Source organism: Pinus tabuliformis, chromosome 4_1, assembly GCF_031772625.1.
Source record: "Pinus tabuliformis cultivar Carrire ecotype Pingquan chromosome 4_1, CPIR1, whole genome shotgun sequence".
NCBI classification, from domain to species: domain Eukaryota; kingdom Viridiplantae; phylum Streptophyta; class Pinopsida; order Pinales; family Pinaceae; genus Pinus; species Pinus tabuliformis.
In genome coordinates this window covers 802,307,260-802,334,129 of record NC_142303.1, presented here as the reverse complement: position 1 = coordinate 802,334,129, position 26,870 = coordinate 802,307,260, and the positions used below count along the sequence as shown (strand labels likewise).

Below are 26,870 nucleotides of genomic sequence, written 5' to 3'. Positions count from 1 at the left end.
CCTCTCATCCTCAATACACTTGTGCTTGTGAAAGGAGAGTTCAAACTTGAGAAAGAGAGAGTTGGAGAGCCGAGAGAGAGAGAGAAGATCTTGGAAAGCCAAAGTGATTCAATGTTTGCATCAGCTACTTCTATCAGAGATATTCTTCAAATTTGGGTGAACTTCTACTTTGTATCTCTAATGAACAACTGATTTGTAATAAAAGAAGAATCTGGTTGGGTTTTCCCCTTATGGGTTCTACCTTGGTCATTGACCTAACTTCTTTATGTCTCATTGATTTCTTGGTTATCTTCCATTGTGCATATGGTTTATGTTCTATCTACAATTGCTTAACTTTTTTTGCAGCATAAAGAAATTTTGGATTTAAGTGATTGTAACAGCATAGAACATCATAATTTCAACAATTGCATGGTGTTTGCTATGATGAAGTGTGCATAATTTATGAGAACAAGACTTATAATCAAGTACTTTTAATTGTTGACAATTAATTTTAATGTTAGTTCGATTGTTATTGAGAAATTTTGATATAAAAAAAGTAAATTTTAAAATAGAATATATGTTATCATTATTTTATAAAGGAATAATTTCAATAAATCATTTGTATGTTATGATCATTTTGTGTTTTTTTTATGATAAATATGTGAAATTTTTTAACATAATTGTGTTATTGAAAAATAATTTTTGATTAACTTATTATCAAAATATCATTTATGAAAAGAATTCTTAAATATATATATATATATATATAAATCCAAAATATAAAAATAAATAAATAAATCAAATCAAATCATTTAATAAATAAAGAAAAATCTAGATATTCCAACACAAGCTTTAATTCTATAAAATAAATAAATAAATAAATAAAAACTAAACACAAAATTACACATTTTTCCTAATCAAACGTATATATCACCTTCCTAAAATTTGTTATCCCAATAATGTTAGAAGCACACACCCATACTGTATTTAATAGCCACAATTATCCCAAAATTACTATAAAACATGACCGAGAAAAACTAACTACGAGTAAATCAAATATACCAATAATTTATAACATAACAACCTAACATCCAAACCACATCAAAATAAAATTTATCAAAAAAATCACTTCCTTTTCAAACCTTGTTGACAAGTAATTGGGCCACTCCACGCAAAAATGACTCTCTACTTATCATGATAATCTCTACTAGCTTGCACTTCACTTAAGGTACTTGGATTTTATAATGCGTTGGTCAAAACACGAAATTTGTTGGAACCTATCCACCCGCTGCAGGGTAACGGGATGGATAGACGCGGCCCTTTTCGTTACCTACTTTTCGATAATGATCATTATCTCATGATAACATAAAAAGCATGATAAAGGACGTTACAGGTAGCTCTAATTCCGTTCGAAATTCAAAATAGTAGTTGTCAACTTCAAAACCTTAAATAGTGGAGAATGACGACATGGCAAAAACGCGTAACCGCGGATTAACATGATCAGGTAGCGCTAATTCCTTTATAAATTCAAAACGGTGGTTGTCAACTTCAAAACCTTAAATAGTGGAGAATGAGGACATGGCAAAAACGCGTAGCCGCGGATTAACATGATAAGGAAGCAGACGATCGGCTGCTTCATCTTTCTTTTCATTGAATGATTGCCCTAAATTTACCCTATAAATCAGATATCTCTCAACCGCAGCGTTTCATCCAGAGCGTGCTCCTGACAGAAATTCTTTGTTGCAAGAGATTGCGAGAGGAAAATCATCAAAATTATTTAAGCTTTTTTCTTTCTGCTGGTCGTTAACGAAGGACTGCTGTCTTACAATACTCTAGAGAATTGTGGGTCAGCAATGGATCTGGGAGTTGCGATATCAGTCCCCAAAGGTTATGCTGGGCACATGTGCCATATGTTCCCCGCGTTCTCACGACCAGTGCCGCAGAAACATAATGGGAGAGTTCCCACTGTTTCTGCTGCAAAGGGAAAGAGAGGAGTTAACCGGAGGGATCTCGTTATAAAAGCTGCAAGCTCCGGCGAATACCAGTTTGGTTCAGGTAGACGCGGCCCTTTTCGTTACCTACTTTTCGATAATGATCATTATCTCATGATAACATAAAAAGCATGATAAAGGACGTTACAGGTAGCTCTAATTCCGTTCGAAATTCAAAATAGTAGTTGTCAACTTCAAAACCTTAAATAGTGGAGAATGACGACATGGCAAAAACGCGTAACCGCGGATTAACATGATCAGGTAGCGCTAATTCCTTTATAAATTCAAAACGGTGGTTGTCAACTTCAAAACCTTAAATAGTGGAGAATGAGGACATGGCAAAAACGCGTAGCCGCGGATTAACATGATAAGGAAGCAGACGATCGGCTGCTTCATCTTTCTTTTCATTGAATGATTGCCCTAAATTTACCCTATAAATCAGATATCTCTCAACCGCAGCGTTTCATCCAGAGCGTGCTCCTGACAGAAATTCTTTGTTGCAAGAGATTGCGAGAGGAAAATCATCAAAATTATTTAAGCTTTTTTCTTTCTGCTGGTCGTTAACGAAGGACTGCTGTCTTACAATACTCTAGAGAATTGTGGGTCAGCAATGGATCTGGGAGTTGCGATATCAGTCCCCAAAGGTTATGCTGGGCACATGTGCCATATGTTCCCCGCGTTCTCACGACCAGTGCCGCAGAAACATAATGGGAGAGTTCCCACTGTTTCTGCTGCAAAGGGAAAGAGAGGAGTTAACCGGAGGGATCTCGTTATAAAAGCTGCAAGCTCCGGCGAATACCAGTTTGGTTCAGGTAGACGCGGCCCTTTTCGTTACCTACTTTTCGATAATGATCATTATCTCATGATAACATAAAAAGCATGATAAAGGACGTTACAGGTAGCTCTAATTCCGTTCGAAATTCAAAATAGTAGTTGTCAACTTCAAAACCTTAAATAGTGGAGAATGACGACATGGCAAAAACGCGTAACCGCGGATTAACATGATCAGGTAGCGCTAATTCCTTTATAAATTCAAAACGGTGGTTGTCAACTTCAAAACCTTAAATAGTGGAGAATGAGGACATGGCAAAAACGCGTAGCCGCGGATTAACATGATAAGGAAGCAGACGATCGGCTGCTTCATCTTTCTTTTCATTGAATGATTGCCCTAAATTTACCCTATAAATCAGATATCTCTCAACCGCAGCGTTTCATCCAGAGCGTGCTCCTGACAGAAATTCTTTGTTGCAAGAGATTGCGAGAGGAAAATCATCAAAATTATTTAAGCTTTTTTCTTTCTGCTGGTCGTTAACGAAGGACTGCTGTCTTACAATACTCTAGAGAATTGTGGGTCAGCAATGGATCTGGGAGTTGCGATATCAGTCCCCAAAGGTTATGCTGGGCACATGTGCCATATGTTCCCCGCGTTCTCACGACCAGTGCCGCAGAAACATAATGGGAGAGTTCCCACTGTTTCTGCTGCAAAGGGAAAGAGAGGAGTTAACCGGAGGGATCTCGTTATAAAAGCTGCAAGCTCCGGCGAATACCAGTTTGGTTCAGGTAGTGTTGTTGTTTGTTTTTTTTTTGAACGTTAGATTGCAGAAATTATAGTTATTGACTGTTATGGCATGATTGGTCCTTTATACTGTTACATTAAGTGCTGAATTGTATTGAATGCAGGTCGCCGGAGCAAGGTTGACGCGAATATGATATTTCTGAGAAAGCGAATGTTCTACCTCAAAATGCAGGAGATAAACTACAAGACTCCAGAAGAATACATGCAATGGGAGAAAGAAGTGTATCCCGCGTATCATGCGCAGGTATTCAGGGCAATCGAATGGTTGCAGCACACTTTGATCAACACTCGCCCTATAATTGCAATCACACTTTTGAGTTTGATATCTTCCAGCGTTCCGTTATCGATTTTTATTGTATCAGCGAGTCCTGTATGCCGCGTGGGTCAAATTACGATGGCCTTTTTGAGCAGTTTGCACGGTTAATCATGTGATGGGCAGCAGACAATTAATTACAACTGTCATTTTTCCACTCACTTTTTCAAATTTAATAGTTACAGCGGTCGCATAAGATGCAAAGAGCGCAACTCAGCAATTCTAAGAATTATTGTTTTCATATATTTAATTATATTTATTTTAAAAATAAATTAACATTAATTTATTTAAGAGGGTTTAAGAAATAAATTAGTACAGATAATTTTTTTCGTAATATATGTGTGAATTGTAAAACTAATTTATATTCTAAAATGATATGAATGGTTTTGATTTTTTTTTTTAATTATTATTAATTTCGTGGAGATGGTCATATCTCACTGGAATTTGGTTTTTTTCTTTTCAAAAATATGGTTGTGGGAGTGTTTGAATAGTTCTTTTTTAATGGTAGAAATGGATTGAGCATCATCCAAAAAACTTCTCAAGCATTCAAAATCTTGAAACTTGAACAAAGTGTTTGAAACTTCAACAAATAAATTGGAAAAGCAGACATGGTGCACATAATACACACAAAAATATTTAGTATATTACATTTTGAAACCAAAATAGAATCACATATTCCAAACTACGAGAATATTATATGGTCGTCATCAACAATTACATCCACTAATTGACGCTTCTTTACCCCCAAAGGATAATCTCGATATTGAACCACTCTATGGACTAACTACTATCTATCAAAATGCAACGAACACTATGGACTAACTACTATCTATCAAAATGCAACGAAGAATAGGTTTGTCACTTATATAGGTAAGTTGTTCGGGTTGTGAGTGTATCCAACAATCAATTATACAAATGGCTTATCAAACAATAAAGATTTCATAAAAATAACTTGTAATTGATGCTCTTGAAGCCAAAAGCACAACAAGATTCATAGACATAAAACATACTCACATAATTAAATTAGTAACATATTCTCCGAACAATGAAAAAGTCAAAATCCACTGGTTTAATTATATTCCTTTGTTCATTAATTAGTTCTAATTGTTTGTAAAATAAGAAAATTTGATAACCACACAATCTTGTCCAATCATCTATATTGTTATCACAACCATTTTTATTATTGCATCATTTCTTCTTATTAGTCCCTGCCATCTGGCATCCGGCAGGGACTATAGTAATCGTTATGACCCGACTTAGCATTAGTTTAGCGTTTTCCTTGTCTGTTATACGGCGGTTAGAATAAGGTCTGTGCGGTGTTTTCCTATGTCTGCTTCCCCGCTGAAGCTTTCCCATCTTATTTGGCCTCTTCCCGAGGCGGAAGAGGCCCGAACATAGGTTAAGTTGAAAATTATGCCCAGTTTCATTATGCCTGACCGTCAACGGTCTAGTGTTAATGCTAGCATTAATTCGTTATTTGGTAAACAGGTTTCGTTATTTCGTAAACAGGTATATGTATATGCTAAGGTTGCAGGGTATTAACAGGTGTTGTGCAGGTGTTGTTGCAGGGTATTAACAGGTGCATCGCTGTTCCACTATTTCAACTATTCGGCATGGCTGCTTTTCTTTTGGTGGGCTTATGGTAGCATGGCTCGGTTTGTTGGTTGAAACCACTCGTCTCTATCACAATGATGATGTGAAATGACGATTTCGCTATAGTCACCTGGATATATTCAAACTATGCATCACTGAAACACCTACCTGTAATGTCCCATGCAGCCAAGCGGCTAAGGAGTCAGGCAGTAGTATCTATCTCAGCTCAAGGGTCGAAGCTCTATTCTTTTGTAAGTGGGTTAGATTGCCAGGGTAACGATTAATGCGTTCCCAGGCTCAAGGTTTCAGGGCCTCTTCAAGGTAGCAATCAAGGTAGCAAGTAGTTCTTTGGCTCAAGGTAAGAAACCCAGGCTCCTCAGATATGAGCGTGGAAACGATTCAGGCCATTACTTCCTCAGGAGCAAGGGTGGAAGGTGAAGGATGCTCCAAGGGCTTCGCAGCAGTGGATATGATTTGATGGGGCTTCGCATGTTCTGTTAAGAGCGAGATAAAGCCAGATAAAGTTCGAGCAAGATAAAGCTTCGAGCCAGATAAAGGGCTCTTCGAGCCAGACAGAGGCTCGCCTTTCAACTATTCGGCATGGCTGCTTTTCTTTTGGTGGGCTTATGGTAGCATGGCTCGGTTTGTTGGTTGAAACCACTCGTCTCTATCACAATGATGATGTGAAATGACGATTCCGCTATAGTCACCTGGATATATTCAAACTTTGCATCACTGAAACACCTACCTGTAATGTCCCATGCAGCCAAGCGGCTAAGGAGTCAAGCAGTAGTATCTATCTCAGCTCAAGGGTCGAAGCTCTATTCTTTTGTAAGTGGGTTAGATTTCCAGGGTAACGATTAATGCGTTCCCAGGCTCAAGGTTTCAGGGCCTCTTCAAGGTAGCAATCAAGGTAGCAAGTAGTTCTTTGGCTCAAGGTAAGAAACCCAGGCTCCTCAGATATGAGCGTGGAAACGATTCAGGCCATTACTTCCTCAGGAGCAAGGGTGGAAGGTGAAGGATGCTCCAAGGGCTTCGCAGCAGTGGATATGATTTGATGGGGGTTCGCACGTTCTGTTAAGAGCGAGATAAAGCCAGATAAAGTTCGAGCAAGATAAAGCTTCGAGCCAGATAAAGGGCTCTTCGAGCCAGATAAAGGGCTCTTCGAGCCAGACAGAGGCTCACCTTCCTTTTTCGGTATGGCCCCTTCGAGCCAGATAAAGCTTTATTCTTGGAGACAAGGGATCCATTCTGTACCCTCCGGGGGCCGGCTCCGTAAGGGTCCATCGAGCCTTATAACTATGAAGGAAGGGGGGGAAGGATGGGGGGGACCCTAACATTTTCTCTTGAACTCGAAGAGACAGAGGATCATACCCCGGCTCCTATCATACCCCGCTAAGGATCAGCGAAATGCACCTGCGAAATGCGTTGTTCGACCTGCAACTACGGCTCTGTGAGGGGGCGGGAGCAGCCGGGACTGAGAGCTGGGTGGCAAATGCGGACTGACGGTCGCCGCTCATCCTTAGAGGCCGGGTTGAGAAGGAAGACTTAGAGGGGACGGATAGAAGGCCTTTCCTCTGGAGGAGTTGGGTATACTACATTACTTCCTCAGGAGCAAGGTGGGCATTGATGAATATCGGGCTTAGTTCATCGTCCGTGCCCAAATTGATCTGCTTAACTTCGTCTTCCGTGGGAGGAGCTCTAGCTTGGCGTTATAAGAAATTCGGAAGGTATTTTCATTGGGCCATCAGCTAAGCTGATTTGACGGGGGTTAAGGTAATTCAGGCCATATCCTCACCATCTGTTGGGCCATCACCTAGGCTGATTTGATGGGGGTTAAGGTGATTCAGGCGATATCCTCAACATCTGTTGCGCCCTCACCTAAGCTGATTTGATGGGGGTTAAGGTAATTTAGGCCATTTGTACCTGTCTTGTGTACACATTTCATTCCAGGTGACATTATGCCGCTACGTGTAACGTAATTTTCTTGTTATATAATAAGCTTATACATGATTTCGTGGTTACTTCGCGGCTTGTTATTTCGCTTCGGGTCCACTACACTGGTTTATTTCAGGTACTCTTTATGTTTTCATTCCTGAGCTTCTACAGTGCTTCCCTTGTATAAGAGTTTGAATTCTTTCGTATTCTTTTTTCGTTGGGTCAGGGAGGGTTCTTAATTGTTGGATTTCTTTGCTGATTAGACAACATGTATCTCTCAGCCTACAGTGTAGATTCACATCCCTAATCTCTGCATCCATCTAGCCTGCTTGTAGAATGTCCGTGTCTTAATAACTTCATAAGTTACATAAGAATTTTGCTTAAGTTTGCATGTATCTGGTTATGTAACTGCATGCATTTATTCTTTCAGATAATCCGTTGATAATACCAACAGCACACTGTATTGCTATTGGAACGCTAAATTGCGATTTATTTAGTGGTTAGGCAACATGTTTATCAATGCGTTAGCCATCATGTTTCCCTTTGTTTCTAATGTAGATTCTGGTTCTTAATTGTTGGATTTCTTTGCTGATTAGACAACATGTATCTCTCGGCCTACAGTGTAGATTGGCCTGCTTGTAGAATGGCCGTGTCTTAATAACTTCATAAGTTAGATAATAATTTTGCTTAAGTTTGCATGTATCTCGTTATGTAACTTTGAATTTAATTTTAAGCATTAGCTTGCTTAACAATCCATTATGGAATGTTTTTGCTGCTTTTATGTGAGGCTAGGGCACTCCTTTACATAGTTTGCTGCCTCCCATGCTTTTCTTGCTAGAACAGACTTGCCCATCTGTACTCATCCTTGAAGGCCTGTGGCTCTCCATGAGCAGCAGCAACTCCCCTATCTTTACCAGGGTTAGCCATTATGCTTTTCTTCATTGAATTTAATTTTAACCATTAGCTTGCTTAACAATCCATTATGGAATGTTTTTGCTGCTTTTATGTGAGGCTAGGGCACTCCTTTACATAGTTTGCTGCCTCCCATGCTTTTACTATAAAATTAGCAGAGCAGTCAAAAATCAACGGATGACCAGCAGCAATGGATCATTGCTTGAGAATTATTGTTTAGAATACCGGCTGGTGAATCAGTTCCACTGCAATGTGAAATAGTTTTATCATTAAGGATTTGCCTACCTTTTGCTCTTAGCTATTGTGGTGAGATCTATGTTCCGTTTATCTATTTTTATTAAGCCTTGTTGTGATGCTCCATTTTGGTGTGTTTTCAGTTTTCAATTTGATGGAGGAAGGCTGTATTTGTTTCCTGTCTGTCTTAGCTACCATTCTAGGATCAATGCCTTAGCTGAAGGCACAATTTTTTCTTAATGAGCCAATGCTTATGGGTATCGTCTTTTTTCCCTTTGTTGAGGCCATACATAGTTGGACGGATAGGCCTTTACTGTTTACTCCTTACTTCTTATTGGATCCTGTTGAGGAGAGGTGAGTTGGAGTGTCCCGAGTCATGGTGGTTGCTATGAGTGAAATTATAAGCAGATAGACCATGGTGGTGAGAAGTATGTGAGCCGCTGGTGCACACATTGCAAGCCACATTAAGAACATAGGTGCCAAATAAACGCTGTGTCACATCTGAAGAAAACCCAATTCTTCATGCCATCACGAGTCTCAACCCTCTTGAGCTCATCAAGGAATTCCTTTATAACAGAGGGCGAAAATTTTCTTAACTATCTGCTTCCTCGAGTGATTGCCAATGAGTTCTTTTCTTCAAGTGATGCCTTCATGTTCTCAACGTACATTAAATTTCAACCAAATATTAATTGAAGTTGTACAAATGGAATGAATGAACACAACTAATGAATAAAAGAGGCATGAACAATAAACAAATACTCAGATTTGAGTGAATAGTACAAACACATGGAAACTAAAGCAAAAGTTGTTGAGTTTTTGTGGAAACAACGGGAAATGTTCTATAAATCGCTTACCAAAACAATATATTTAGATTTGAATCAGCTTAGATTTGAATTTTTGATTTTGCAGATAGAAGTAGATGGAATTTTTCTTTGAACTCTGACTCTGCCTCCCACACACAACGATATATTCGCATTATATCTAAGAACCTAAATTACCAATATAACTAACAATATAAGTAAGAAACTAAATTACCAATATAACTAACAATATAAGTAAGAAACTAAGTTACATGTTTATTATCTTCACACCTGGAATGGATTTCATGACTCTGGTTGAAGCTATAATATGTTGATTAATCACTCTAGACAAAATCGAGAGATAAAAGACAAAATTCCCTTCGCTAGACCTGTTATGCTAAGATCAATGTCTTGTTGGCAATATGGACCACTAAGATTTGGGCAAAAATGCCATTGCACTTGCGGGTCAAACTTGCTGACGCGTGTAAAAATTTGCGACTACTCACATGTCATAGTTTGACATAGCAGTACTTGTGAATCTCTATTACATGTGTTGTACTGCCAATGAGTAGTGGCAAGTCAAACTTGTTGGGTATTCAAACTCACTGACTGGTAGGAGTTTCACGTGTGAATGAATCAGTTCAGGTTGCTTTCTGTGTTGAGTTGAATTTGACACAGTGGCTTGACAAACTTTTGTAAGAAGGGTCATTAGATCGATGCCTCTTCTCATGACACACTTCTTTTCCCAATTGTAAGGCCCATCTCCATCTTCAGGTGCTCTTGCAATGTGTAGTTGCAGCTTTCCCAATCCTGTTAAGGGCATGCCATACTCATACTTTCAACTTGCATGATCAAAACCTCATCTGATCCATCTTCAGGTGCTCTTGCAATGTGTAGTTGCAGCTTTCCCAATGCTGTTAAGGGCATGCCATACTCATACTTTCAACTTGCATGATCAAGACCTGATCTGAAGGTGCTCTCTGTATTGCTACAAGATCTGCTCTATTTGTTTGGCTTTAATGTTTAATCTCAGCATTTCCAGTCACATTCAGGGTCCGGTTTCCTTCCCTTCAACTTGTCATTGGAGTTCAATGCCCTCTCCTTCAGAAATCTTCTTTTAACACTTTATCATAGAATTTTGGTAAGTTCTGTTGTACAGGGATTGTTGTAATCCTTTGGAATTGAAATCAAAACTTTATTAATCTCCTCACATGAACAAAAACAGTCAATTGGACCAAGAGACAAATTAGGATGCAAGTACAACAATATGGGAGTTCTCCATGTTGCTGTTGTGATGATGAATATCAGAGGCAACAACATACTTGCATTTTTCACTTGAGAATGATCCTTCAACAAGTTAGATTGTGGAAGAGTTTCCATGGCCTTACATGCATGGGGGTTGACACAAAGCACATTCCTGTAGGCAAATTGGATCCATGGTGGGAAGCTTGAGAAGGCGCACCTCCCACCATATTGAACCACTACCCCACTGGTTATATAATTAAATTTTCATTTAATTCTCAATATAAACTGATTTTAAGTCACCCTATAAAATCGTTTAGGCTGTTGAACTGTAAACATTAACATTATCCTTTATCCATATTGTGAATATCTATTACATGTGTTGTACTGCCAATGAGTAGTGGCAAGTCAAACTTGTTGGGTATTCAAACTCACTGACTGGTAGGAGTTTCACGTGTGAATGAATCAGTTCAGCTTGCTTTCTGTGTTGAGTTGAATTTGACACAGTGGCTTGACAAACTTTTGTAAGAAGGGTCATTAGATCGATGCCTCTTCTCATGACACACTTCTTTTCCCAATTGTAAGGCCCATCTCCATCTTCAGGTGCTCTTGCAATGTGTAGTTGCAGCTTTCCCAATCCTGTTAAGGGCATGCTATACTCATACTTTTAACTTGCATGATCAAAACCTGATCTGAAGGTGCTCTCTGTATTGCTACAAGATCTGTTCTATTTGTTTGGCTTTAATGTTTAATCTCAGCATTTCCAGTCACATCCAGGGTCTGGTTTCCTTCCCTTCAACTTGTCATTGGAGTTCAATGCCCTCTCCTTCAGAAATCTTCTTTTAACACTTTATCATAGAATTTTTGTAAGCTCTGTTGTACAAGGATTGTTGTAATGCTTTGAAATTGAAATCAAAACTTTATTAATCTCCTCACATGAACAAAAACAGTCAATTGGACCAAGAGACAAATTAGGATGCAAGTACAACAATATGGGAGTTCTTGATTCATTGTTCATGATAAGGAGAAATGGCTGCACCATTCTATCTGTACTGAATGAGGATTTTCTCCATGTTGCTGTTGTGATGATGAATTTCAGAGGCAACAACATACTTGCATTTCCAGTCACATCCAGGGTCTGGTTTCCTTCCCTTCAACTTGTCATTGGAGTTCAATGCCCTCTCCTTCAGAAATCTTCTTTTAACACTTTATCATAGAATTTTTGTAAGCTCTGTTGTACAGGGATTGTTGTAATCCTTTGAAATTGAAATCAAAACTTTATTAATCTCCTCACATGAACAAAAACAGTCAATTGGACCAAGAGGCAACAACATACTTGCATTTTTCGCTTGAGAATGATCCTTCAACAAGTTAGATTGTGGAAGAGTTTCCATGGCCTTACATGCATGGGGGTTGACACAAAGCACATGCCTGTAGGCAGATTGGATCCATGGTGGGAAGCTTGAGAAGGCACACCTCCCACCATATTGAACCACTACCCCACTGGTTATATAATTAAATTTTCATTTAATTCTCAATATAAACTGATTTTAAGTCACCCTATAAGATCATTTAGGCTGTTGAACTGTAAACATTAACATTATCCTTTATCCATATTGTGAATCTCTATTACATGTGTTGTACTGCCAATGAGTAGTGGCAAGTCAAACTTGTTGGGTATTCAAACTTACTGACTGGTAGGAGTTTCACGTGTGAATGAATTAGTTCAGGTTGCTTTCTATGTTGAGTTGAATTTGACACAGTGGCTTGACAAAATTTTGTAAGAAGGGTCATTAGATCAATGCCTCTTCTCATGACACACTTCTTTTCCCAATTGTAAGGCCCATCTCCATCTTCAGGTGCTCTTGCAATGTGTAGTTGCAGCTTTCCCAATCCTGTTAAAGGCATGCCATACTCATACTTTCAACTTGCATGATCAAAACCTGATCTGAAGGTGCTCTCTGTATTGCTACAAGATCTGCTCTATTTGTTTGCCTTTAATGTTTAATCTCAGCATTTCCAGTCACATCTAGGGTCCGGTTTCATCTTAGTAGTACCATTGCTTATCCCTTATTGTATCGTAGCTTGTCTTATGCTATCTCTTATTCGCTATGTCTAGCTCACAGACTTTCTATGGTGAGAGTCAACATTCAAGTTAATTGTATGATAACAATGTCTCAGACAGTTGTGGCATATGTTTTGCCTTGCTGTCTTCTATAACAGCAACATATTTAATCTACCGCATGGTCCAGGCTTTACTTGTTTTGTCTTCCTGGCTGGCTGAGAGCCCTGTACCTTTACTTAGGCTTCGGAGGGACTCACTATACAGCATTGGCAATGTTATATCATATTCCTGAATGCCACTTTCATCATGGCGACCTCCCAGTTCTTTGCTAAAAAATTTCAATGTCTTGGGTTGTAATTTAAAGCCATTATTGTCAGTTGTGTGAATCACTTCATTGTTCAACTTGCTATTATGATTCTGCGGTTGTAATTGCATTACATCAATGGGTTTACGTTCTTCTTTATCTTGGCAGTCATATTTCGAACTTCAGTATCAGACCTGCGCAGTGGATGCTACCTGAGATAAGGAGTCTCCGCAGCTTAGCAAACATTTGCGGTCCCAAAGGTGCACACAATCTCTCCGTGTTCTATAATCATTTTCATTGTTCAACTTGTTATTATGATTCTCTGGTTGTAACTGCATTGCATTAGTAAACATAATATTGCATCGAACACTTAGTCGTCATCATGTCTTCTATGTCTGATAAACACAAATTGCAATTAGTATTGCAAAAGCATCACTTATTTCGTGTGGACAATTTCTCATATCTAATTGGAGACTGCCTATTCGATAGTTTAGAACTTTTGCTAGATTTCCGATACACATCAGTGGAGCTAAGGAAAGGAACAATAGAATATTTTAGAGACTGTCTCAAAAAACAAGATAGTGAGGCAATTTTGTCTTATGAACATGAACTGCATGAAGCCTCGCTTAAAGAAATGCATAACATTAGCAACCGTGAAGTCTATTTAGAAAAAATGGCTAGATCTGCCTCAAACAATATACCCCTAGCATCTAGAGGTCTATGGGGAGATATTTTCTGCGTCCATTGGCTGTCAAATTGGTTGAAAATTCCAATTAGGCTTTGGTCCAAAACAAAGATGCGAGTGTATTTGCACTTCAATTCAGGTATTACAACAAATACTCGTGACATACTGTTCCATGACGAGGACCCTTTGAATGGGCACTTCGAGCCTTTGGTTCATAGGCAGCCTACAATTGGTTGTACCTTCCAACAACAAGCCGATACCTCAAAGAACAATATCGAACCACAACCTGAGACAAAATGTCAATCAATCGAAGCTAAATTACACCCACCTTGTCACTTAAACAAGCATGTGCTTAAGGACATTGCTCAGAAAAATCGGAAAAGGCAAAACATAGGCATTCAATATAACAGAAGTACAATGGAACAACAAGTAGTTCTAGACAACACAGAAGATGTTTGTGACACACCTATGTCTGATAAACACAAGTTGCAATTGGTATTGCAAAAGCATGACTTATTTCGTGTGGACAATTTCTCATATCTAATTGGAGACTATTTATTCGATAGTTTAGAACTTTTGCTAGATTTCCGATACACATCAGTGGAGCTAAGGAAAGGAACAATAGAATATTTTAGAAACTGTCTCAAAAAACAAGATAGTGAGGCAATTTGGTCTTATGAACATGAACTGCATGAAGCCTCACTGAAAGAAATGCATAACATTAGCAACCGTGAAATCTATTTAGACAAAATGGCTAAATCTGCCTCAAACAATATACCCCCAGCATCTAGAGGTCTATGGGGAGATATTTTCTGCATCCATTGGCTGTCAAACTGGTTGAAAATTCCAATTAGGGTTTGGTCCAAAACAAAGATGAGACTGTATTTGCACTTCAATTCAGGTATTACAACAAATACTCGTGACATACTGTTCCGTGACGATGATCCTTTGAATGGGCACTTCGAGCCTTTGGTTCATAGGCAGCCTACAATTGGTTGTACCTTCCAACAACAAGCCGATACCTCAAAGAACAATATTGAACCACAACCTGAGACAAAATGTCAACCAATTGAAGCTAAATTAAAACCACCTTGTCACTTAAACAAGCATGTGCTTAAGGACATTGCTCAGGAAAATCCGAAAAGGCAAAACATAGGCATTCAATATAACAAGTGTACAATGGAACAACAAGTAATTCTAAACAACACAGAAGATATTTGTGACACACCGCACACAAAAGATGTTAGTGACACACGGAGGTTCCGATCACTTAGAAACTTGAAAGAACATATTAGAACCAACAGACAAACAGAAATTGTAACTTCTTGTCGATTAGACAAACAATCAAAAAGTCTATCTTTGCGTTTGCTTAAAGGCATCATTCGGGAAAAATTGAAAACACAGAAAATAAGACTTGCCTTCAACACAACAATAATGAAACAAGAAATAGTCATAGAAAACATGGACTACAGCCCATCTGCAGGAAGATCAACGGATCTATCAGCGCGATCAACGAACCAAGTAAAATTCGAGACACTGAGATTTCGATCACTTAGAAACTTGAAAAAACAAATTAGAAACAACGCACAAACAGGAATTGTAATCCCTTGTTCATTAGGCAAAGAGACAAAAAGCTTATCTTTGCATTTGCTTAAAGGCATTATCCGGACAAAATCGAAAACGGAGAAAATAAGACTTGCATTCAACACAGCAACAATGAAACAAGAAATAGTCATAGAAAACATGGACTACAATCGATTTACAACAACATCAAAGGATCGTTCAGCACAATCAAAGAAATCAGGAGAATCCGACCTCTCGATTCAATCAAGATCAATGAACAAATTACCAGAATTATCAGAGTTTGATCAAATATATCAAAGACAAGTAAGTGACACACCTATTTTCAATTGTTCATCATGTGAAACAACTTTTTTCAAAAGAGACATCTGCTTTGTGAAACAAGAATGTCAAGCAAAACAAAATAAGATTAGGAAACTATCAACTAGTTTCGAGAATGTTAAATCTCGTGTTGAAAATTGCTACATTTGTAAACATTGCAAAAAAGCAATTAAACATGAAACAATTGCTAAATATGCAATCCCTGAACACATAAAAAGAAACAATGGCACTAGAACACTGAGAGACCTCACTGAACTAGAGGAAAGACTAGTCGCATTAAGATTGCCCTTCTTGCAAATAAAAGAAATGGGCCATCGACATAAGAAGTCGCAACTGGGCTTAACTGGAGGAGTCATCAATGTCCCCACTAACATTTCCAGAATCCAATCTGCATTACCTCGAACTATAAAAGACACTGACACGGTTGTCGTTGTTCTCAAAAAGAGTTTAAGATTCAAAAGTGCTTATGCATTTGGTCGAGTTCGAGTTCACAAAGTGATGAAAGCATTAAAACAATTATGCAAAAGGATGCTTTACAAGCTCGAGAACGCTACCATAAATGAAAATTGGAAAGAGGCATTCCTACAAAACCAAGAAGCTTATGAAAGTTCAAGTGATGTTGAAGATAGCGAACACGATAACCAAGACAACGATGAACCAACGACAAAAACATTGGTCCATGGATTCATTGATGCACACACCGTCCATGACCTTGTAAATAAACAAATTAACATTGCACCTGCTGCTGGATACATGCCATTAGGAATCTTCAAAGATAAGTACTCAGAAGAAATGAGTTTCCCATCGCTTTTCTATGGCAACAAACGCCCAGCTGACATCTCCGAAAACTTTACATATCAAAAGATTTGCCACTGGGAAGTGCTGCATAAAAGCCACGATTTTGCTTATCATACTACAAACTTGTTCTATAAAGCAATTCGCATTATCATAAATCAGGTGTTGAATACAATGTGGATTAGAATTAGAAAAGGGCAGTTGAAAGGTAGAAAACTAGTTGCAAAAGACGTTAAGTCAAAACCAAACCTAGATCGTATTTTAAATTCTGACATTGGGTACATGGACCTAAAAACAATTCGTACCTCACCTGACTACCACCAGCAAATACGGAACAAACTCTATGCAATGATACGACAACTAGGGCCGCCCACTTTCTTTGTTTCCTTTAGCAGTGCGGAGCATCTTTGGGATCCTTTAATGCATGCATTGAGACACATAAAACAAAACACTAGAAGACCAAACACAGGTGAACTTGATGAAAATGAACCTAGCTCATTAATAAGAAACGACCCTGTTACTTTTGTACGTTACTATAGATCTAGGAGGGATGCATTACATCAATTGATATCTCATGATCACAAGTATTATGGAGAGCTCACTGACCACTTCTATGTAACTGAATTCCAAAACCGGGGTAGTGAACATGAACATGGCTTACTATGGATAAAATCTACACCAATCTATGGTCAAAATACAAATATTGAAGTCGAAGAATTCGTTGACAATTACTTGTCAACTAATTCACTGTTACTTGCAAGTGAACTTAGAGTTCTACAACACCATTGTCACACAAAAAGTTGTAGGAAGCGTGCAAATTCTAATTGCAGATTTAATTTCCCAGTACCACCAATGAAAGTAACAAAAATACTTGAGCCTCTTGAATTCGATAGTGATAAAACAAAAGCACATGCAAAGCTAATCTTCGAAGCAATAAACAACACAAGATACAGTGAGAATGATACATTTGATAGCTTTTTAGCCAACCTTGGACTAGTACACAATGAATACATACATGCTATCCAATGTACACTAAATAGAACAACACTCTTATTGCAAAGGAACCCAGTTGACATCTGGACAAACAACTTCGCTAAACATATTCCAGGAATTTGGATTGCAAACACTGATTCCCAATTTGTACTTGATTCATATGCAGCTGCAATGTATTGCAGTTCTTATATGACAAAAGAAGATAAAACACTCACAAGAACATTCAAAAACATACGCGACAATCATGTGAAAACAAAATCTGATATCCTAGATACCATTAGTTCTTTAGGGAAAGCTTTGGTCAACTTGCAACAAATGTCTGCACAACAAGCAATGCATATTGTGTTATCACTCCCACTAAACTCCAGTTCATGGAAATGTGTATTTATTGACACATCTCCTGTCGATGATCGTGCATTTGTTCTTAAAAGACAAAAAGATCTGCAAAAGGAAGCAGATGACTCAGAAGACATAATGTGCCCATCAATTACTGACTACTATGCTCTCCGACCTACTGCTATTGAACATGTCTGCTTAGCGGAATTTGCATCTAGCTATACAAAGAAAGGACAAGAACGCAGAAAATCAAGTAGACCATGTGTCATTCGATCTGTTAGATATAACAAATACAAGGACATTGAAAATCACTGTAGAGAGCAATTGATGTTATACTATCCTTATCGAGGAAGTGAGACTGAAATTAAGCAACATCACACAAGTTGGCAAGCTGCATATGTTGCGGTCGAAGAAATAGTGAAGCAAAATGAACAAAAGTTCAAATTTGCTACAACAACTACATGGGGTGACATAGATGACGCAATGCACACAGTAGAAACAGAAACTGGAGAAATATTTGACATAGATAGTTTGAAATCAAATGAAACAGAAACTATAACATTTAACAAATCGATAGATGACAAATATGAAAACTACGACTTCCAAAATGACTTGGGACATTTGCAAGATAGCAAGAAGTTTACTCTACCATCTACAAGGCCATATGAAATCGTGAAACAACCACGTATACTTGAAGACGTAGAGTACTATGAATTAATGCGACAATTAAACATCGAACAAGCAAGCATAGTTACTCTTGTTATAACAAGGAAATTGTACAGACCAGACGAGCTAATCTACCTGTTATTAACAGGAGGTGCAGGAACAGGCAAGACACACACAGCCAAGGAAATCTTCCAAACCTTAGTATGCATACACAATGTGGCATTGCCTTATAACCCATCACAACTAATAGGAATAATCGCTGCATACACGGGCAAAGCTGCCTTCAATGCTGGTGGTGTCACATTGCATTCTGCATTCTATTTTCCCTTTAACAAAGCAGATTGCCCCTCACTAAACAATGAAAAATTGGACACATTATCAAAGCATTTCCAACAATTGTGTGTCCTCCTCATAGATGAGGCATCGCTCGTTGGTGCAACAACACTATATCAAATTGATAAGCGCCTGCGACAAATCTTACACACACCAACTTCATACTTTGGCAATGTTGACACGATATTCTCCGGCGATCTTTACCAGGCAAACCCAGTCAGAGACTCCCTGATCTTTGAAAACCCAAAAATCAACAAAAACACAATTCCATATGACTTCTGGCCAGAGAAAATAAAATGTTATCAACTGCACACAGCCATGCGCCAAAAAGACCCATTGTTCATTGATGTACTAAATAGGATGAGATTAAACATGCAAACAGATGAAGATATTGCTTATGTAAACAACAACTGCTATAGGGTCCCACCTTCAAGCCCAGTTTTCCCACACATTTTCTATCGCAACAAAGATGTCCATATTCACAATGTGAAAATGCTTTCCCTAACAAAGGGGGAACAAATAATGCTCGTTGCAATTGACAACTATGAGCTTCCTGGGTCGAGTTATTTTGCTTTTGATAAAACAATCTCATTGCCATCAACAATTACAGTTAAACAGAACATGTTAGTTGAACTATATGCAGGAAATTACAATACAAACGATGGATTAGTAAATGGTGCTGAAGGGATTTTCAAATCCTATTCATCTAATAACAACAGGCCTGACATTGTCTGGATAGAATTTTTAGACCCAGAAATTGGGAAACAACAAAGAAGCAACTTCAAACAACTATATGACATAAATATAATGCCAAATTGGACACCAATCTTTCGAATAGCAAAATCGCTAGCAATGTCTCGGAACAAATTACAAATTACAATTCGAAAACAATTTCCAATCCAATTAGCCTGTGCCCGGACAATACACCGGACACAAGGGTTGACATTGGATCAACTTGCATTTGACCCAACTGGTGTCACAAAACATGGTCTAGTCTACACTGCATTATCACGTGTTCGAACTATTGACTCACTATACTTGATTAACAAATTGACACAACAAAACTTCCATGTCAAAAACAAAATAATCAATGAGATGGCACGGCTAGAAACAATTGGTGCATGGAAACTAGAATTTGCAAAGAAGAAATCTGTTAACAAGGATGTTTTATAGATTGCAAGCCTGAACACACGTAGTCTATGTGCACATCTTAGTGACGTGATTCATCACAATGACTTAATGGACAACATGATTCTATGTTTTCAAGAAACTCATTTGTACACTCCACCAGTAGTCAAAGAATTCTTATCATTCAATTTTGCGGCTGCACATTCTACACATGGAGTTCTTACTTGCATAAACAAAAAAATACCTATTAGAGCAAGAAAGACATTTTGCAAGAACAAAACAGAGCTTACCCTAATTGACATGTACTTCCAACGACCAATTTGTTTAATGAACATTTATGCAACACCATTTGAACAAGTATCCACAATAATGCAAATAATTCAGGAAGCAAAGTCGCAAACTACATATACTGACTGTGTTTTTTTAGTTGTTGGTGATTTGAACATTGACATACAACAAGAAATAGCTCGTAGCAAACTCTTTGTACAATTTATGGAAATGGAAAACTTACATGAAATAACAAGCAAACTATCTCCGCACCGAAACACAGTAATAGACCATATCTGGACAACTTTGCCTATGAAACAGTGTGAGATAAATGTAACATGGGCTTATTGGTCTGATCACAGCATATTCTATGCGCTATTACAGCTCTAATGACCCTTGGAACAAATCAATTTTAGCGTGTAGCAAAATCAAAGTAGCATTGAGACACAAGTTTCTCTACAATTTGCTAAACTTCATATTCAAGGAAACTTCATATTTCCCTGTTCAAACAAATGCTGTGTTATCCGAGCAATATCAATCTCCAATGGCCATACTAAAAGTCTATTTCTTGTAGCTCGCTTGCAACACTCTGTTCAAACAAATGTTGTGTTATCCGAGCAATATCAATCCCCAATGGCCATACTGAAAGTCTATTTCTTGTAGCTCCCTTGCAACACTCTGCGTTAACTGATCTAGGTATGTAACGACACATAGAATAACGTTATGCACAGATTTATTATTACATGGAACACATTTTGCTTGTAGACCTAATAGAATACATATTTATTATTACATGGAACAAGTTTTGCTTGTAGACGTAATATCTTGTACTCGTGTTGTACAGATAACTAATAAGAAAACACAGCACGAAGAAGTAACTCCTCCAGAGCCTTGCTGCCTTTCAGATCAGAGACTGGTAAACAACTAATTAATATGAAAAGACAGCACGAAGAAGTACCTGCTCCAGAGACATGCTCCCTCTCAGAGACTTGTGACGTCTCAGAAACTGCTAAAAAGTAACTAAAAAACCTTCAAATCTATTCTTACAAGTTTTGTAGTACAAACACAATGTTAATTCAGATTCTTCAATATTGTTCTACAGGCAGAAACAGGAAAGTACATCAAGTTTTATAGTACAAACATAATGTTAATTCAGATTCTTTAATATTGTTCTACAGGCAGAAACAGGAAAGTACATCTGAGATAGCAGCCAAGCATCAACTATGCAGAACAATCACAATACAGGAGTTAAAAGGGCTGAAAATGGGAACAACTTTTCACGGCCAGGTTCTAGTAATATACAAAACAGTGGTCGACGAAGTCCACGGAATTGAATTGTTACGTGCTGACCTAGTGGACAGCAGAGGGAATATGACAATTACGCTAAATGTGCCACACAGCCTGATTGCTGCTACTGAAGCGAAACTTGTAGTGGGCCAGGGAATCTGTATTACAGATTTCAAGGTCTCTGCCAAGACAGTTTACGACCATGGAGACTGTCCGTGTATACTTGTTTTGCATGGGAAGAGCATCTTGGAACCAATTCCACCTATCTGTACGGAATACAGATTTGTTCCCACGACGACTATTAACCAGCTCACCAGCACAACAGCTGCGTTTGCAATCGGCACAGTTGCCGGCCTTGTAACAGCAGCGAAAGAAATAGCTGGTCAATATGTCCTAACTATCAAGGACGACCCAGCTCAAAAAGACAAAGCCACGGTATATACAAATTCAACCATTTATTCTTTTTAACATTTAAATCATCTATACATTTTAAGTAACCATTTACTTAAAAGCAATTACATTTAACACTAGTACATTTTGCAACGCAGGTGCATCTTTTTAGTACATTTAAGCCAATTTTCAAATCCATCCAACAACAAATTTCGAAACAAGAAGCACCAATGGTGCTGTTTCGAAATCTTGCCCGAGGCAAAGAACGTGGGTCATTACGCACTTGCAAATCCACATTCATTACAGCCGTTACTTCAGACAGGGTACTTGCAGACCTGAGAAAACTACCTGCCTCAACAACAAAGGTCCTCTCATACTCCACAAAATATATATTATAAATCTTTATTTCCTGTTCTCCTAAATTACGCACGTTCATTTAACATCCTCTTAGCATTTTTATTACAATATCTAACGCTAGGCTTGTACTGAAACATGGACCAGGTTAAAGGAATGCTGACTATAGCAAACATACATGCAGAACCCTTTGTTATAATCTGTAACAATTGCTCTCTGCCCGCCGATACATTTGGAACAGTTATCATGGACCAACTTAATTGTTCCACATGCAAACAGCTAACCACATATCGACGCAGTTTGCAATTGAATTGCATAATCCAAATAGAGGAAAATGTTCAATACAAATGCATCCTAAAGGATAGTTTGCTGCTCGAACTGTGTCCATCCTTAACAGGACTGACGTATGAGAAATATCTCGAAGACGTTGCCGACGTTACATACAATTTGCGAGATTTCCATGTACACAACAGCTTCCTGTTGGATAGTTCGGATGTCATTGTGAGTACAGATTGACACATTTTATCCTCTGTAGGATGTGACTTTCTCTGGTCTACGAGTTCATATCTGCTGGAAGCTTGGAATACCATCTTCATGGTATTGTTATATCTGTCTTTATTATTATTTGAACATAAGAACTCTTCTTCTGGGCATTTTAGTTTCTGTTGGGCTGAAAATAAACAACTCTGATGAATGTTTTGATGGTTCGGATTACCATCTTCATGCTACTGTTATACCTGTAGTTACTCTTCCTTTGGGCATTTATTTTCTACTGGAATGAAAAGAAAGAAAGCTCCTTATTGTTTAACGGCAAGAGTTTGTCATGCCATTTTCATATACTGGTCAGAATGCAGAATATTGTGTTCTGCAAATAGAAATACGTTCAGATCTCTCTACATCGGTCTGGGTATGCTGAGTGGGTTCCTCTGTATATGCGTCTAGATTTTGTGTATGTTCTGTTCGACTGTCCAGTTCATCTTCCACATTCTTTGTTCTTACTTGGTGGATGCCATGCTAGTTTCCTCTCCTCGGCAAAGAATATTAGAGAACAAAAGTCTTTTATGCAACTGAGTGTTGGTGGGCGTGTTTTTGCATCTGAAAAATGGATTGGGGAAGAGTATAGCCTCTTTTTGTTGAGGAAGACAAGGCTTTTTTGGAAAAGGAGAAAAAAATTACAGGATCTAGAACATCAGCCAAGCGATGCTTCTCAGCAGGTGAGCAAAGAGCATTTATTCTTTTTTGTGTTTCTATTGTCCATGTATTCATAAGCTTGTTCTCAACACTCCGATTCTTGTTAACTGGAAACTGAAACCAGTGTCTGAACTTTCTTTAAAATATCGCAAAATATTGTGTTCTGCAAATAGAAATACGTTCAGATCTCTCTACATCGGTCTGGGTATGGACTTGTGGGTTCCTCTGTATATGCGTCTAGATTTTGTATATGTTCTGTTTGCTCTTCACTTCTGTCAGTGCATTAATTTTCCTTATTAGCTGATCGATACATAGATTGCCTTTGTGTTGTACATAATTTGATGTTCTAATTTATATCTGCATGCCTGAAAAGCACAAAAGGTCATTCCGCCCTTGAGAAGTAGCATGTAAAGCAATTAATTCTCTTTGTATTACTACACTTTCCTCTTAATTGACAATTGAGTGAATAATTTCAGTAAGGAACCGCAAATTTTCAATTATTTTAATAACATGTGAATTTGAATCTTACACAAAACTCTCTTGCTTTTCTTTGCAGTGAAACTGTCCCCTCACTATCCCACTGGCTCTTGCAAATCCAAGCTATGAAGAATGATTCAATTCAATTTCTTTCTGCCACATCTTCAAGGAACAGAACTCTCAAGTGGACCTCCTATCTAGGAGGTGGATCTCCTTGCTCTTTGGACTCATTAGATGTCAATGCATTGATCAGCGATCAGTCATCTCTCTATAGTTCATTTTGTTCTAGGTAAAAATAGAGATTGATCTGATCCTGCAACTGGAAAATGTTGTTGTAACTATTGGCAACTCAATGAAAATGAAGCGGGCTACTAATATTTTGAACTCTTGTATCAGTTGAATTGACTTAATATCCACTTGAAACATTTTTTTTACTACTGTTTGATCTGAATGACTATGCTGACTGCTTTCTATCAAATATTTTGGAGAGGCCTGAATGAAGGCTATGAATTTCAATTAGATTAGCAAAGAGTTTTGACCTTAAGGTTCAAGGTTGGCTACTTAATACCAGCTGCATTTTCTGTCATATACCTCTTATGTATCCTTTAGTTCAATCATTGAAGTACAGTATCAAGTACTAATGGTTACACCCCTCTCTTATTCGTATTCAACGCCTATTTATTACATCTACTCAACACACATGAGAGGGACTATGTTGGTCAAGCGGGTCTGTTGATCAACCCGCTCATTACACAGTTTTGACCCAATCCAAACACTGGTTAATGCCTATCATGGGCAGCAGTACTGAACATAAAGGTATGCCATGAAAGCATTGGCCAATTAATTCTTGTCTTCTTGATACAAACAGCTCACATATTGTTGTAGTTCCTTTGCTCTATGTATTTTCTGGTACACTGTGTCAATAATTGTAACACTGTAGTGAGCAGAATGAATAGTCCAATTCAATATACAGCAATTCATACAATCCAATCTTCAAAACCTGAGCTTGACAGAACAATGTATGTATAGATTAACCAAAATTCAAGAGTGTAAGCTTGTTCAGAGTTAACTTCAGGGCAGATTTTAATCATAAAATGAATTCTACAGAACTGAAATCAATCCAGAAGCCCTAACCAGAAGTTTGTAACCAAAGTTGCTACAGAAATTACTACAGATCTGGAACTATCCTTTAGCTCCTTCTTTGCTCAGGATCTGCTGACATAGGAGCCACAATTCCCTTCCTTTTCATCACTGTTCTGCCTCACGTCAGCTACAGAAGCCGGAACCTGTGAGGGCTTTTACAAGGTATCACCGGAGGGTTAACATGCTGATAATGCCTGCACTCTATGAAGCACATAATGTTTTTAAGGGATCAAAGATTTTCAACTTATGGACCTTAGTACATGCTTAGCCATTTTTCTAATCTCATTTTGTTATTGGTGGATTGAACTGATGGTATTGCCTTACTATATAAGGCCATTGTAATTAGTTACTGTTTTCTCTTTCTTAGGAGGAAAGATGCTTGCCTGGAACAAGCTAGGTATTTTTTCTTATCAGAAACAAAAAATCTAGATTTGAAGTGCCTGTGAACCACATTCGTTTTATTGTCACTGTTTATGAAAACTATATCTTTCTTGTGCTGAAGTTATACTTCCCCACAGTTAGTGATGTTCCGCTTCCTCTATTTTCACAAAGGGCAGTGCATATTACACCATCCATGGCAAATGAACTGATTCAGGTAGTGCTTTTGATATTGCCAGAAAGGTTCACAGGTTTTTCTGCCAGCTACGTTTCTGTTTAAGATGTTGCCACTTTGAAGCTTTGTGCTGATTGACATTTTGAACTCTTCCCTGATTCAGATCCTTAAGACAGAAGGAGTTGAGTTTGTTGTTGCACCTTATGAAGCAGATGCTCAACTGGCTTACTTGTCTAGGTTGGAGCCAGAGAAAGGTGGAATAGTAGCTGTTATCAATGAAGACAGTGATTTAATGACAAGAATTATTCACAGGTTATACTTGAAGCTTCATAGGCTCAGTTGGCATTTGCTCAAGATTCATTATTTCCCTGATTCAGATCCTTAAGACAGAAGGAGTTGAGTTTGTTTTTGCACCTTATGAAGCAGATGCTCAATTGGCTTACTTGTCTAGGTTGGAGCCAGAGAAAGGTGGAATAGTAGTTGTTATCAATGAAGACAGTGATTTAATGGCAAGAACTATTCACAGGTTATTCTTCAAGCTTCATAAGCTCAGTTGGCATTTGCTCAAGATTCATTATTTTAGCAAGGACTGGTATTAAATGTTTTGAACTGCATAACCTCGTTGTCCTTTATTTAGCCGTGCTAAAACCCAATGCACTTTCTTTAAAGTCTAGGTTTCTGACAGTTTGTATCCCTAAGTTCAGCTGATGTGGGACAAAAGTATAACTCGTACTGTTTTGGCGGTTACTCTGCCTTCGTTTTGTAATCTTGGCTCTTGTCTTGATGTTAGAGAATACAGCTAGCTTCATGGTCTTGAGCAAGGCAAGTTAATTAACAAACAAAATGGTGACCGGACTGACTGGCTTAAATGTCTTCTTTGCAGGCATGTGTGTCCTCGCAGGTTGTGACTTTCTTTCATCAGTCCCTGGTATCGGGATCAAACGGCCACATTCATTGGTGTTAAAGTATAAAAACTCCACAGTTAGTGATGTTCCGCTCCCTCTATTTTCACAGAGGGCAGTGCATATTACACAATCCATGGCAAATGAACTGATTCCTTACTTGTCTACGTTGGAGCCAGAGAAAGGTGGAATAGTAGCTGTTATGTCATGATATCATCTCTATATGGAGAATATGTGTTTTATATGAGAAATGTATGTGTCATTAAGGTATGTGCTGCTTGCTGCCTGTTTCTACCTATCACCTATAAGGAATCCATAATCATAATGCATCATAAGTAATGAATGTCCAATATGAGCTTATAACCAGTGCTATCCTATCTTGTCACGATTATTGTCTAATTAAATCAATGGATATAGCTCCTGTATCATCTCTTCTCATGTAACCATATCTAATTACGTGAATCAAGTCACTTGGTTAAGCTATCATATTCATTTACATTACTGTGACCTTATCCTGTATG

General features: G+C 38.2%; 1 protein-coding gene and 1 long non-coding RNA gene across 3 annotated transcripts; both read left to right on the top strand.

Moving 5' to 3' along the window:
- Positions 1-2,425: 2,425 nt before the first annotated feature.
- LOC149178635 (uncharacterized) lies at positions 2,426-3,971 on the top strand. Of its 2 annotated transcripts, none has more exons than XM_089423678.1 (2): positions 2,426-2,782; positions 3,651-3,971. In XM_089423678.1, the coding sequence occupies exons 1-2, from the start codon at positions 2,581-2,583 to the stop codon at positions 3,968-3,970; spliced, it is 522 nt and encodes a 173-aa protein (XP_089279804.1). In that variant the 5' UTR covers positions 2,426-2,580; the 3' UTR covers position 3,971. The 2 variants fall into 2 exon arrangements, with proteins under 2 accessions (XP_089279804.1, XP_089279803.1); XM_089423677.1 differs by lacking the exon at positions 2,426-2,782 and adding an exon at positions 3,174-3,530.
- A 21,077-nt stretch (positions 3,972-25,048) lies between these two features.
- Positions 25,049-26,580, top strand: LOC149178634 (uncharacterized). The gene is made up of 2 exons (XR_016258864.1): positions 25,049-25,701; positions 26,535-26,580. It is a non-coding gene; the product is annotated as an uncharacterized LOC149178634 (long non-coding RNA).
- The last annotated feature ends 290 nt before the right edge of the window (positions 26,581-26,870 follow it).